The 14948-nt window shown below is 50.7% G+C and overlaps 3 protein-coding genes across 3 annotated transcripts; all 3 read left to right on the forward strand.

Moving 5' to 3' along the window:
- Window positions 1–3962: 3962 nt before the first annotated feature.
- IUM83_02056 (necrosis inducing-like protein NPP1 type) lies at window positions 3963–4712 on the forward strand (the record flags this gene model as incomplete). Its single annotated transcript, XM_067925952.1, has 1 exon — window positions 3963–4712. The coding sequence occupies one exon, from the start codon at window positions 3963–3965 to the stop codon at window positions 4710–4712; it is 750 nt and encodes a 249-aa protein (XP_067800651.1).
- A 3868-nt stretch (window positions 4713–8580) lies between these two features.
- Window positions 8581–9330, forward strand: IUM83_02057 (necrosis inducing-like protein NPP1 type; the record flags this gene model as incomplete). The annotated part of the gene is made up of 1 exon (XM_067925953.1): window positions 8581–9330. The coding sequence occupies one exon, from the start codon at window positions 8581–8583 to the stop codon at window positions 9328–9330; it is 750 nt and encodes a 249-aa protein (XP_067800650.1).
- Window positions 9331–13205: 3875 nt separating this feature from the next.
- Window positions 13206–13955, forward strand: IUM83_02058 (necrosis inducing-like protein NPP1 type; the record flags this gene model as incomplete). The annotated part of the gene is made up of 1 exon (XM_067925954.1): window positions 13206–13955. One exon carries the CDS (start codon window positions 13206–13208, stop codon window positions 13953–13955), a length of 750 nt encoding a protein of 249 aa, XP_067800657.1.
- Between the last annotated feature and the right edge of the window lie 993 nt (window positions 13956–14948).

The following is a 14948-nucleotide window of genomic DNA, read 5'->3' on the forward strand; positions in this document are numbered from 1 at the left end:
GGCACATTTGCCTCCTCAGCAGCAACGTGGAGTTGCTCCAGCTTTCCACGCTTCGAGTACGTCTCGAAGCGATCACGCGCTTGCTTAATCCGATCACGGTAAGCACTCGGCTTCTTGTTGAAGTTCTCAACAAAGGCGTTCCAACTTTGACAAAGTGCCTGCCATTCGGGCACTTTGCTGCGAGAAGAGGTCTTCTTGCTTTGAAACCATCGGAGCTCATGAAAGAGTCCGATGTAGTAATCGCGCCTTTGATGCGTTTCCGCATCAAAGTGCAGCTCGGCAGCCACAGCGTCATCTTTGATGGCGCTGCATACGTACAGCGGCACCTCATTCGGAGGTACCGAGTTCCCATACCGGTCCGCGATCTCGGACGCGGACGGCATCCATGGATCGCGCGCTGCAGGCGCAGCGCGCGGAGTACTGAGAGCCCAGCGGAAGCGAGTGGGGTATCGCTCTCAGTACGCGAACGCTTCCGACTCGAAGCGTCCCATTCGTCCCCTTCACGCGGGCGAACGTTCTTGGCGTGAGGGTCGAGCGATTCGCTCGACACTAAGTCCCTGCGTCTTGAGGACGAGTCCTTCTCGCCCTCTATATCTTCATCGTCGTCGTCGAAGTCGACGACGTCGCCGTACTTCGCCTTCTGGCGTTCGAAGTAGTCGTCGATGGAGAGATGACTCCCCACCGACTTTGTGGACTTCTTCTGAGGCGCGCTCATCGTTGAATGAGCGCTGATTTCTTCTCCAAACGCGGAGAATTGACGAATGGTCAATTCCGAAGATTGACGTGCGGAGACCCCTCGCGTCTAACCTTAAGGGGGGTGGTGGTGTAACGGGGTTGCACGCACAAGTGGCTGCAAGCCACTTGTGAATTTAACAGATAGGTTATCTGTTAAAAGTTTTGGATACTTCCTCACCTTGGTGTAAGACACACCAATGGATACATTGAAGTGGGCCACCACAACGAGTGGTCCCCACATACCCAAAGATCCTATTGGTAGAAAGCAGCATCTTTCTACCAATCAGAGTCATGCATATTAGCGGGGCTCTGACAGCCAGCCGCTGTCAACCCTTTCATAGATGATAAACAGTTTTTAGCAGATGTTAGAGGAAGATCAATTTACAAGCAATACAGTTCTCATTTTACCTAATCTAAGTCACTTGGAATCCTATCTTACTTAACTTATATTTGTGTATTCAAATATAATTAACCTAAGTAATCACTAAGTACTTACGCTTCCTCATACACGTTGCGCAACGTGTAAGCAAAAGTAGTGAGTCAAGTTAGACCCACTACATGTCGACAGACGGCGTACTCGGACGCGCAGAACCTTTCCACAAGCAGCAATGACACACGAAAGGGTACGTATTAAATGACTTGTCCTATATAACCATTGCACTGCTGACACTATCATATATTATACAGAATCGTATCAGTCAGCGCAGACCCCAGCGCTGACCGAAGGCAGGGACGACCCGGGTAATCCGACGGTTGCAGGTAAATGGTGGCTTTATTTGCCACTTCTATTCTATATACTGACAATCGTTATCACCACGTAGAGTCCCCAGTTAGCCGTGTGTTGATTGAACGTCGCCACACGTAATGAGCGAAGGGGAAAGCGCGACAAGCTCACAAAGTGGTGACAGCACAACCGGCAGGCGAGTTTTGCTGACAATGCTATTGATTTGGGTGGGAACTAACCGGTGTGTGGATACTGTCTCCAGTCGCTGTAGCTGATGATGGCAGTAGTGATGAAGGACCTGATTCATCCTCGGATGACGAAGAAACATCAAATGGGTCTACGGCTCCCATTCGCACGCACGCACTATACGAAGAAACGGAGGAAGGCGAAAAGCCCTACAACATTCGGTATGTGTATCGTGTACTTACACGCTAATGATACATGTTATCAAACTTAAAGTGTATTGTTATATTGTGTTAGACGCTTTTGCAGAGGATCCAAACATTGTCCTCTCTGGTGATAACAGACCGCTCTTGGAACGTTCCTGCGTTTTGTGGTACCCCAACTGTTGGATAAAATCGAAGGAGCGAATAATGGCTACTTTGACGAGAACGTTGACTAGAACGTTGACGAGAACGTTGACGAGAACGTTGACGAGAACGTTGACGCGCGCGTGCAAGCACAACATGTCAAGAAAACAGACCCGGCACGAAGGCGACCAACTTTTCTAGTGCAAACCGCACAACAAATCAAGACAACTGTGAGAAAAAAACTTGAAATGTCGGGTCAGAAATCCTTGCATCTTTATTGGTCTTCTTACAGTCATTCGGGCCCAATTCACTCGCTGGTGGGGTAACCAAGGGGTCTTCGTGTTCGCAGCAGGAGGCAGCGCTACGCAGGATCGCATTGTACGTCGTGATCCAGCTACCGGAGAACAAGCTGAATTAGTATATCCATGAATCAAGAAGGACTACCAGACATTCGTGGGCGGTGTTGATGTCCACGATCAACTACGCCAAAGGCGACAAGTTCCCTAATCGTGTACACACAACGTTTCGCAAAATGGCCAACGAGTAACATACAACAGGTATTCGCTTCAGCTGACCAGATGCTTCAAAAAGTACTACAAGTCGTTGTTTCTCGGCCTAATTGGCATGCCAATTAGCAATGCCTTCTTCATTCACAATGCACGCCGCATCACCGATGGTAAGAGCAAGGTATCTCGTCAACTCTCTAAGCAGCTACACATGGAGCTCTGTCAGTTCTAACCGAGCCAATGGGGATCAACTGCGGCATCACGGCCTCCAGCATTGTACATACTGACGAGTGGGGGAAGGGCAGCGGCGAGGAAATGCGGAAGCGCAGACGGCGAGCGTGCAAAGTTTGATTAGTGTTGAAGGGCGCGAGTAAAGCGCGTGAAGGGGAGACGGCATTTTTACTGTGTGGTATGTAATCTGAAGGCCGCCTCGGTGGTAAATGCGATTTGGTTGGCTAGTCGAGCGACGATTCGGCAAGTGTCGCGAAGCGGCTTCAGCGTACACACGCCATTGATGACTCGGACACAGTCCACGTAGGTGTAATTGACTCGATGATAATATACTACATCACGTAGTCGTGCTTGCACATCGCCATCTGCCGTTACTTCAACAAATTTGTGCGCTGAATACTCATCGATTGCTCCGTCTGTGACTAGACAGTGCTCGTTCCCTATCACCAAAAGACACGATTTACGTGTTATCATGTATTATCCTTTATCGAGGAGACACGTTGTAGCCGATATACACGGTAAGGAAGTTGAGGAAGAGCTAGGGGTCGGGTGCCGTACCGACTTTGATAAGGGCACGTTACCAAATATGTTGATTTCACTATAGAAGCCCATCCTAGGGATAAAAATTATCGTGTCTAGGGATTCGGTTAATGGGCGGAACCAAAAGGCCTCGGGTTGGGGGGGATAACTATAGAGTCCTGGATTTTTCTAGAGTGGCTATTGTGGTCCACAAACAATTTCTGACTGTTCACAATCTGGGATTCTGGAGATGAAAATCTTCACCTCGAAGACTTTGCGACGTTTCTGCTCTCACTCACCCGATCTGATGCAAATGGTGAATCGTCTCTATTAGTTCTACATGTAACTACAAGATTCAGCATGTTTCCCGAAAGCAAGGCCTTGAGACCGCGCAGTATTACCTGTACTATGTGGTACTTCTAGTTTACGCGGACAGTGTCACTGTTGCTTGTTTCCATAGACCGTATGTCCACATTGGACACACGGTCTATGGAAGTTTGGAAGTTTGGACTCCAAAGCCTTGAAACGTTCCCAGCTGGCTGGAGGTATAATAGTGAGGATTGGGGCAAATCTTGCCTTTCATCACGTAAGCTGGAGCTACAGCTACTGTATCTAATACAAGAACGTGAAGCTCAGTCCTTGTCACAGCCAGTAAAGCGCCCACTCTCCAACATTCCGCGTTGGGCTCAAGTCAACTCCCACCCCACGGTCGCAACAATGCGCTTTCGTGCCTTCCTCCTCGCCACCGTTGGTTGTCTCGCTGCCGTGCAAGCCAAGGTCAACTGGATCAACCACGACCAAGTCAAGCCGTTCGCTCAACTTGCGCCTACCAACGCTTCCGAGAAGGCCGCGATCAAGTTCAAGCCGCAACTGGATATCTCCTACGGCTGCCATCCTTACCCTGCAGTTCAAGCTGACGGATCGGTCAGTGCCGGTCTGAAATGGGGCGGCAAGGCCGATGGGAAATGTAAAGGTTCCGGCTGGGGTTCCCAAGTGTACTCGCGCTCGGCTTGGTACGAGGGCAAGTGGGCCATCATGTACGCTTGGTACTTCCCTAAAGGCTTTGAGAAAAGAGCTAAGTATAATTATAGCCACCGCCACTTGTGGTTGTATCTCGTTCTGTGGATTGACAACCCTGAGGCCGAGAACCCGGCGATCCTCGGAGTGTGGGTGCGCACCGCGGGCGGGAACGAGCGGCGGACTCCTCCGGACGCGAAGTTCATCGACGGTTCGAGCCTGAAACTCGACTATTACAAGAGCTCCTGGCATGGCAAGACGGGGCTGCAGCTAACGGAAAACACGGGCGAGTTCCAAGACCTCATCACATGGGAACAAATGACGGAGGAGGCTCGCAAGGCCCTGAGCGAAGCCGACTTTGACGGCCACTGGCGGGAGAGGAAGGATACAGACGTCCCCTTCATTGACAGTGAATTCACGGGGAACCTCAAGAAGGCCTGGGTGTTTTAATTCAGCGTGTACAGAGGTTCTATCTAGGTAGGGATCTCCTCTAAGACGCTAGGGATGGAATAAATGGTGCCTTAACCCCCCAACGCCCAATCCTTGCTTAACAGCTGGCAAAACCTATTACAATTATGCGTTACTCGAGTGCTTAGACCGCAAGATATTGCTTATGGGTCAACTTTGTGCACCACTGTGTCATGAGATATTCTTGGGCAAGTCTTGCCTTCCAGCGACTATATTTCGTGTAAACCGGAACTCATAACGCAAAATTGATCGCGAACGCTGGATCAAAAATCCCCCACTGAACTCTCCCCAGCCACAGAGAGCTCACTCGCTCACTCTCCAATCCTCCGTGTTCCAACTTCCATTGAGCGGTCGCAGCGATGAACTTGACGGCTTTCGTTCTAGCCACACTCGTGTCACTGGCTGCAGTTCAGACTCAGGTGACCTACATCAACTACGACCAAGTCGAGCCTTTCCCTCGACGTAGGCCAAAAGCCACCACAGAACGAGCCGCGGTAAAGTACAAGTCCCAATTTCACGTTTCCTTCGGATGTCACCCGTACCCTGCGGTTCACGCTGACGGATTCGTGAGTGCTGGTCTGATAAGATCCGGATTGTCGGGTGGCGATTGCAAGAGCCCCAGTTTCGTTTTGCAAATGTACGTGCGTTTGGACTGGTTCAAGGACAGAGGGCCGTCACGTTCGCGTGATATTTGCCCAATGGACGGTTCAGCAGGTTCCAGCGTCGTCACTTTTGGGAGGTTGCTGTCGGCTGGATCGACGACCCCGCCCTTAAGAACTCGACCATGCTGGGCGTGTCGTTGAATTACAACATGCGGCTCAGCACGCAAACTCCAAAGTATTTGGACGGTAACAGTTTGATGCTCGCCTCGTTCCTTGGATTGAGGTTTCTCAGAGAAGAAGGGCGAGTTCCAGGACATGCTTCCCGTACGCTTTCAAACCTGGAGACAAAAGACTAACGACTTCCAAAACGGTCAGGACTTCTTGTTTGTCAGCGAAGTTTCCGTCAGAATGAGTGACCATGTATCCGGATAGACTTGTTAATGCAGGTTTGAAAACTGATTTCATTTTTTGCAGAATTGGCGAGCTGAAATTCTTCATGCCCGTGACTACATGTACCACCTTCTCGCTGTCATGGCAGTCGAGCATGTTCGAAGTGGAAGCCGTCGTCCTTCAAATGCATTCTCTTCACCTTTCCCTTAAATTAAAGATTTTCGAGTCGAACGTAGACTCCGAGCGTACGAAGCCTTGTATCGTTTTTGCTGTCCATATGTAAGGTAATACAAACCTTCATATTAAACTATCGGAGACCCGCGTACGGTGGGAGCAGCTGACGGATGCGGATCGAAATCCGAGATTTGATGATGACGACGATTTACGCGTTCGCGTAAACAGTTACAATATGCTACACCTAGACTCTGTACTGTACCTGTACAAACAAAATATGGTAGACAAGATACCACTAGGTACAATGCCGGCATGCTTTCCGCATACGTCAGGATTTGTTGCTCTCCCCCCCCCCGCCCGTCCAGCGGAGGAAGCACTAGCCGCGTCGCTCCTCCTGGTCCGTCCTCTTCGTCGACCCCAGGCGATCGAGATTCCGCTGTCTGCCCACACCGAGAGCTGTGCAAGAGATTCCATGCATCTCTTGAATTCTTCACGCATAGCTTTCCCAGCCGACTTGGCGGGCGGCAGCGGAGCCGGATCCTTGCGCCTTGATCGTAGAATCTGTTCTCATCCTCGTGTTCTCGATCCAGCACCTTAAAAGTCTTCAGTCGAGTAGTAGAGGCTTGACAAGAGCTCGCCCCGCTCCTTGGCCCTGTCCGACGCCTGAATTCTCATCCTGGGCTTGTTGTATTAGCGTGTAGAGCTCGCAGTGTAGTCGTCAGCCAGACGCGGTCGCGAAACGAGATTCCACTGCCTGCCCTCTAGGAAATAGACGCAACCCGAAGGCAGCGCCCGCAGAGCGACGCCGAGGCTCAGCTCGGTGCCGTCTACCGGGAGGACGGGCCGTACCCGACCAAAAATTGGCAATCTTAGCCTACGTTTTCGCGATATTTTTTTAGGTTAACTTGGTTAGACATTGATCTTTGCTCGTTTCAAGTATCTCTGAGCATTGTCTAACGCTCTAAATGGTTGTCTTCTACCGCATTAAGCCATTTCTCCGTTGCATCTCTGGTTTTCCCAAAACAAACTTTTGGTAACTTTGTATCACTTTGCACAACATCCGACTGCAGTTTGGACATGATAGATTTCTCGAATCAAACCAAGGTAAAAGCTGAGTACTCGTCAGGTTTTCTGCTTTTTCTTCGTCGATCTTGCTTGTCGATTCGAGCTCTGTAGCGTTCAAACATTGTTTTCAAGATTGATCCTACCCGTGCGCGCGGAAGACTCACTATTCATAACCCCTGGACTCAAAAGGTTAAACCAACATGCAAATCCTGCCAATGTTGTGCGACCGATAACATTAACGGAATGAATAATTCCCAAACATGAAATTTCATATTTGTAGTGACTTGCTCTCATGGCGCTCATACCCGCGTTACCCTCGCGCTATGCGACCGCTCTGCAGCGACTTCGCACTCAACCCGTAGTCAACCACCTACATACCCTTTTCCTAATACTTAAGTAAGTGTGCATGTACTTTGAAGGCGAGGGCAAACCCTTCGTGGCGCGTTACATTAGTTCCTTGTTGATGTCAGTGCACTACGTGTTGTAAGCGAATGTGCCAGTTGTAAGCACCTCTAGCGAACGAGCGGGAGCCTCAGTCAATGCGCCTGGTGACACGCACTATGAGGCCTCAGAGAGACCGTTTGCAACCGAGCGAAGCGGAGTTCTGCAATGGTCGGGGCGTGGGCCGGGGTAGGTGCAATGCAAAGTAGTTTCAATCTAATCCAGGTTCTGCTGTAAAGAAAAGGTGAAGAAGAGGCGGGCACATCTGTCGCAGCGATCCCCATAGTTTCCAATTAGCACAGCGTCTATGGGCAAACACACCAATATTGGCTTGGAGCTCCTCATCTCTCCTCCTCCCCAGGGACGCAACTACGCCGCCGCCGGCGTCATCATGAGCGTCCTGCTCTTCATACATGTAGTGGTTGAGCGACCCGCCGTACCAGACTCGCTCTTCTGCTTACGGGAGCAGTCCAATTCGGAATGTAAGATTATGTTTATCTTCTTTGCACTATGCTGTGCTGGAAAAACGCTGTAGTTTTGAGCTCCCCGCGTTTGTGATCATGTATTAGCCCGAAGACATTTTCCTCCTAGGTATTGTGCATGTGACTGGCTACAGTATCCCCTACAAACGAATCTATGACATGTCGACCCATGAGTAGCTATTGTGGTCCACAAACAATTTCTGACTGTTCACAATCTGGGATTCTGGAGATGAAAATCTTCACCTCGAAGACTTTGCGACGTTTCTGCTCTCACTCACCCGATCTGATGCAAATGGTGAATCGTCTCTATTAGTTCTACATGTAACTACAAGACTCAGCATGTTTCCCGAAAGCAAGGCCTTGAGACCGCGCAGTATTACCTGTACTATGTGGTACTTCTAGTTTACGCGGACAGTGTCACTGTTGCTTGTTTCCATAGACCGTATGTCCAATGTGGACATACGGTCTATGGAAGTTTGGAAGTTTGGACTCCAAAGCCTTGAAACGTTCCCAGCTGGCTGGAGGTATAATAGTGAGGATTGGGGCAAATCTTGCCTTTCATCACGTAAGCTGGAGCTACAGCTACTGTATCTAATACAAGAACGTGAAGCTCAGTCCTTGTCACAGCCAGTAAAGCGCCCACTCTCCAACATTCCGCGTTGGGCTCAAGTCAACTCCCACCCCACGGTCGCAACAATGCACTTTCGTGCCTTCCTCCTCGCCACCGTTGGTTGTCTCGCTGCCGTGCAAGCCAAGGTCAACTGGATCAACCACGACCAAGTCAAGCCGTTCGCTCAACTTGCGCCTACCAACGCTTCCGAGAAGGCCGCGATCAAGTTCAAGCCGCAACTGGATATCTCCTACGGCTGCCATCCTTACCCTGCAGTTCAAGCTGACGGATCGGTCAGTGCCGGTCTGAAATGGGGCGGCAAGGCCGATGGGAAATGTAAAGGTTCCGGCTGGGGTTCCCAAGTGTACTCGCGCTCGGCTTGGTACGAGGGCAAGTGGGCCATCATGTACGCTTGGTACTTCCCTAAAGGCTTTGAGAAAAGAGCTAAGTATAATTACAGCCACCGCCACTTGTGGTTGTATCTCGTTCTGTGGATTGACAACCCTGAGGCCGAGAACCCGGCGATCCTCGGAGTGTGGGTGCGCACCGCGGGCGGGAACGAGCGGCGGACTCCTCCGGACGCGAAGTTCATCGACGGTTCGAGCCTGAAACTCGACTATTACAAGAGCTCCTGGCATGGCAAGACGGGGCTGCAGCTAACGGAAAACACGGGCGAGTTCCAAGACCTCATCACATGGGAACAAATGACGGAGGAGGCTCGCAAGGCCCTGAGCGAAGCCGACTTTGACGGCCACTGGCGGGAGAGGAAGGATACAGACGTCCCCTTCATTGACAGTGAATTCACGGGGAACCTCAAGAAGGCCTGGGTGTTTTAATTCAGCGTGTACAGAGGTTCTATCTAGGTAGGGATCCCCTCTAAGACGCTAGGGATGGAATAAATGGTGCCTTAACCCCCCAACGCCCAATCCTTGCTTAACAGCTGGCAAAACCTATTACAATTATGCGTTACTCGAGTGCTTAGACCGCAAGATATTGCTTATGGGTCAACTTTGTGCACCACTGTGTCATGAGATATTCTTGGGCAAGTCTTGCCTTCCAGCGACTATATTTCGTGTAAACCGGAACTCATAACGCAAAATTGATCGCGAACGCTGGATCAAAAATCCCCCCACTGAACTCTCCCCAGCCACAGAGAGCTCACTCGCTCACTCTCCAATCCTCCGTGTTCCAACTTCCATTGAGCGGTCGCAGCGATGAACTTGACGGCTTTCGTTCTAGCCACACTCGTGTCACTGGCTGCAGTTCAGACTCAGGTGACCTACATCAACTACGACCAAGTCGAGCCTTTCCCTCGACGTAGGCCAAAAGCCACCACAGAACGAGCCGCGGTAAAGTACAAGTCCCAATTTCACGTTTCCTTCGGATGTCACCCGTACCCTGCGGTTCACGCTGACGGATTCGTGAGTGCTGGTCTGATAAGATCCGGATTGTCGGGTGGCGATTGCAAGAGCCCCAGTTTCGTTTTGCAAATGTACGTGCGTTTGGACTGGTTCAAGGACAGAGGGCCGTCACGTTCGCGTGATATTTGCCCAATGGACGGTTCAGCAGGTTCCAGCGTCGTCACTTTTGGGAGGTTGCTGTCGGCTGGATCGACGACCCCGCCCTTAAGAACTCGACCATGCTGGGCGTGTCGTTGAATTACAACATGCGGCTCAGCACGCAAACTCCAAAGTATTTGGACGGTAACAGTTTGATGCTCGCCTCGTTCCTTGGATTGAGGTTTCTCAGAGAAGAAGGGCGAGTTCCAGGACATGCTTCCCGTACGCTTTCAAACCTGGAGACAAAAGACTAACGACTTCCAAAACGGTCAGGACTTCTTGTTTGTCAGCGAAGTTTCCGTCAGAATGAGTGACCATGTATCCGGATAGACTGTTAATGCAGGTTTGAAATACTTGATTTCATTTTTTGCAGAATTGGCGAGCTGAAATTCTTCATGCCCGTGACTACATGTACCACCTTCTCGCTGTCATGACAGTCGAGCATGTTCGAAGTGGAAGCCGTCGTCCTTCAAATGCATTGTCTTCACCTTTCCCTTAAATTAAAGATTTTCGAGTCGAACGTACACTCCGAGCGTACGAAGCCTTGTATCGTTTTTGCTGTCCATATGTAAGGTAATACAAACCTTCATATTAAACTATCGGGGACCGCGCGTACGGTGGGAGCAGCTGACGGATGCGGATCGAAATCCGAGATTTGATGAGCACGACGATTTACGCGTTCGCGTAAACAGTTACAATATGCTACACCTAGACTCTGTACTGTACCTGTACAAACAAAATATGGTAGACAAGATACCACTAGGTACAATGCCGGCATGCTTTCCGCATACGTCAGGATTTGTTGCTCTCCCCCCCCCCCCCCCCGCCCGTCCAGCGGAGGAAGCACTAGCCGCGTCGCTCCTCCTGGTCCGTCCTCTTCGTCGACCCCAGGCGATCGAGGTTCCGCTGTCTGCCCACACCGAGAGCTGTGCAAGAGATTCCATGCATCTCTTGAATTCTTCACGCATAGCTTTCCCAGCCGACTTGGCGGGCGGCAGCGGAGCCGGATCCTTGCGCCTTGATCGTAGAATCTGTTCTCATCCTCGTGTTCTCGATCCAGCACCTTAAAAGTCTTCAGTCGAGTAGTAGAGGCTTGACAAGAGCTCGCCCCGCTCCTTGGCCCTGTCCGACGCCTGAATTCTCATCCTGGGCTTGTTGTATTAGCGTGTAGAGCTCGCAGTGTAGTCGTCAGCCAGACGCGGTCGCGAAACGAGATTCCACTGCCTGCCCTCTAGGAAATAGACGCAACCCGAAGGCAGCGCCCGCAGAGCGACGCCGAGGCTCAGCTCGGTGCCGTCTACCGAGAGGACGGGCCGTACCCGACCAAAAATTGGCAATCTTAGCCTACGTTTTCGCGATATTATTTAGGTTAACTTGGTTAGACATTGATCTTTGCTCGTTTCAAGTATCTCTGAGCATTGTCTAACGCTCTAAATGGTTGTCTTCTACCGCATTAAGCCATTTCTCCGTTGCATCTCTGGTTTTCCCAAAACAAAATTTTGGTAACTTTGTATCACTTTGCACAACATCCGACTGCAGTTTGGACATGATAGATTTCTCGAATCAAACCAAGGTAAAAGCTGAGTACTCGTCAGGTTTTCTGCTTTTTCTTCGTCGATCTTGCTTGTCGATTCGAGCTCTGTAGCGTTCAAACATTGTTTTCAAGATTGATCCTACCCGTGCGCGCGGAAGACTCACTATTCATAACCCCTGGACTCAAAAGGTTAAACCAACATGCAAATCCTGCCAATGTTGTGCGACCGATAACATTAACGGAATGAATAATTCCCAAACATGAAATTTCATATTTGTAGTGACTTGCTCTCATGGCGCTCATACCCGCGTTACCCTCGCGCTATGCGACCGCTCTGCAGCGACTTCGCACTCAACCCGTAGTCAACCACCTACATACCCTTTTCCTAATACTTAAGTAAGTGTGCATGTACTTTGAAGGCGAGGGCAAACCCTTCGTGGCGCGTTACATTAGTTCCTTGTTGATGTCAGTGCACTACGTGTTGTAAGCGAATGTGCCAGTTGTAAGCACCTCTAGCGAACGAGCGGGAGCCTCAGTCAATGCGCCTGGTGACACGCACTATGAGGCCTCAGAGAGACCGTTTGCAACCGAGCGAAGCGGAGTTCTGCAATGGTCGGGGCGTGGGCCGGGGTAGGTGCAATGCAAAGTAGTTTCAATCTAATCCAGGTTCTGCTGTAAAGAAAAGGTGAAGAAGAGGCGGGCACATCTGTCGCAGCGATCCCCATAGTTTCCAATTAGCACAGCGTCTATGGGCAAACACACCAATATTGGCTTGGAGCTCCTCATCTCTCCTCCTCCCCAGGGACGCAACTACGCCGCCGCCGGCGTCATCATGAGCGTCCTGCTCTTCATACATGTAGTGGTTGAGCGACCCGCCGTACCAGACTCGCTCTTCTGCTTACGGGAGCAGTCCAATTCGGAATGTAAGATTATGTTTATCTTCTTTGCACTATGCTGTGCTGGAAAAACGCTGTAGTTTTGAGCTCCCCGCGTTTGTGATCATGTATTAGCCCGAAGACATTTTCCTCCTAGGTATTGTGCATGTGACTGGCTACAGTATCCCCTACAAACGAATCTATGACATGTCGACCCATGAGTAGCTATTGTGGTCCACAAACAATTTCTGACTGTTCACAATCTGGGATTCTGGAGATGAAAATCTTCACCTCGAAGACTTTGCGACGTTTCTGCTCTCACTCACCCGATCTGATGCAAATGGTGAATCGTCTCTATTAGTTCTACATGTAACTACAAGATTCAGCATGTTTCCCGAAAGCAAGGCCTTGAGACCGCGCAGTATTACCTGTACTATGTGGTACTTCTAGTTTACGCGGACAGTGTCACTGTTGCTTGTTTTCATAGACCGTATGTCCAATGTGGACATACGGTCTATGGAAGTTTGAAGTTTGGACTCCAAAGCCTTGAAACGTTCCCAGCTGGCTGGAGGTATAATAGTGAGGATTGGGGCAAATCTTGCCTTTCATCACGTAAGCTGGAGCTACAGCTACTGTATCTAATACAAGAACGTGAAGCTCAGTCCTTGTCACAGCCAGTAAAGCGCCCACTCTCCAACATTCCGCGTTGGGCTCAAGTCAACTCCCACCCCACGGTCGCAACAATGCGCTTTCGTGCCTTCCTCCTCGCCACCGTTGGTTGTCTCGCTGCCGTGCAAGCCAAGGTCAACTGGATCAACCACGACCAAGTCAAGCCGTTCGCTCAACTTGCGCCTACCAACGCTTCCGAGAAGGCCGCGATCAAGTTCAAGCCGCAACTGGATATCTCCTACGGCTGCCATCCTTACCCTGCAGTTCAAGCTGACGGATCGGTCAGTGCCGGTCTGAAATGGGGCGGCAAGGCCGATGGGAAATGTAAAGGTTCCGGCTGGGGTTCCCAAGTGTACTCGCGCTCGGCTTGGTACGAGGGCAAGTGGGCCATCATGTACGCTTGGTACTTCCCTAAAGGCTTTGAGAAAAGAGCTAAGTATAATTATAGCCACCGCCACTTGTGGTTGTATCTCGTTCTGTGGATTGACAACCCCGAAGTCGAGAACCCGGCGATCCTCGGAGTGTGGGTGCGCACCGCGGGCGGGAACGAGCGGCGGACTCCTCCGGACGCGAAGTTCATCGACGGTTCGAGCCTGAAACTCGACTATTACAAGAGCTCCTGGCATGGCAAGACGGGGCTGCAGCTAACGGAAAACACGGGCGAGTTCCAAGACCTCATCACATGGGAACAAATGACGGAGGAGGCTCGCAAGGCCCTGAGCGAAGCCGACTTTGACGGTCACTGGCGGGAGAGGAAGGATACAGACGTCCCCTTCATTGACAGCGAATTCACGGAGAACCTCAAGAAGGCCTGGGTGTTTTAATTCAGCGTGCAGAAAGGTTCTATCTAGGTAGGAATCTCCTCTAAGACGCTAGGGATGGAATAAATGGTGCCTTAACCCTTTGACTACCAGCCAGCTGGAGTGATTTATAGGTCCATAGGGACCCATGAGAGGTCTAATCGCAAGATGCGATTGGCCAAAACTAAAAGCTACGAGACGACGGCAAAGCACTGTACAACCTAACAGGTCTTCATGGACCTGTAAAATGCATTACCGCACGAGCCACAAACAGTTCGTGTGACCTGCCATAATTGTTTTCTCGTCTAGCTAGCAGCCCCGCCTCCCCTTCGTGGACAAAAGAACTTCGATGCGTTGTTCAATGTAGCCGACGACGACACGTGAGACTGGGAGACCGACACGGACCCTGGCCTGGAAGGGTGCGGAGCAGGTTCTAATGTATACGAGCTAATATTCAAATTCATACATCAGGCAACGCTACAGAATCCTAACCAAACTAGATAAGCTTACAGTGATAGCGTTATAGCAAGCCAATGTGAATGTTACGCAGGATTGCATGTGCAGGAGTGCGAGCGGTTGGCGGATGTAGATTGGAAACTGCTACTACATCTACTACATGGGGTGCTCGGCTAAGCACGCATACTTGGGATAATGCTATAACGAAATGACGCTGAGTCGAGAGCGCGCGGGCTCCGACGCCACCGCTCGGAGGTCAGCATCCTCAGTGGGCTCGCCGTGATGCCCACCCCAAACGGCTCCTACTTCCGTAGACCATTGCCGTTGTAGCGACACTGACCAGGGCGCGACGGCATGTAGCTCGACCTCTCAAACTTTTGATTGGGAGTACCGTGAAGTAAACCACCGTCGCCACGTGTAAAAATTGGTGTTTTTGATTGGTCGTTTTTTTCCCTGTGCGTTGAATTGATTTGCTGGAGCCATAGGTCCAAGGAGACCCGTAAGAAATCTCTGGTAGTGAAAGGGTTAACCCCCCAACGCCCAATCCTTGCTTAACAGCTG

Source organism: Phytophthora cinnamomi (genome assembly GCF_018691715.1).
Source record: "Phytophthora cinnamomi strain GKB4 chromosome Unknown Contig0, whole genome shotgun sequence".
In the NCBI taxonomy this organism is placed as follows: Eukaryota; Oomycota; class Peronosporomycetes; order Peronosporales; family Peronosporaceae; genus Phytophthora; species Phytophthora cinnamomi.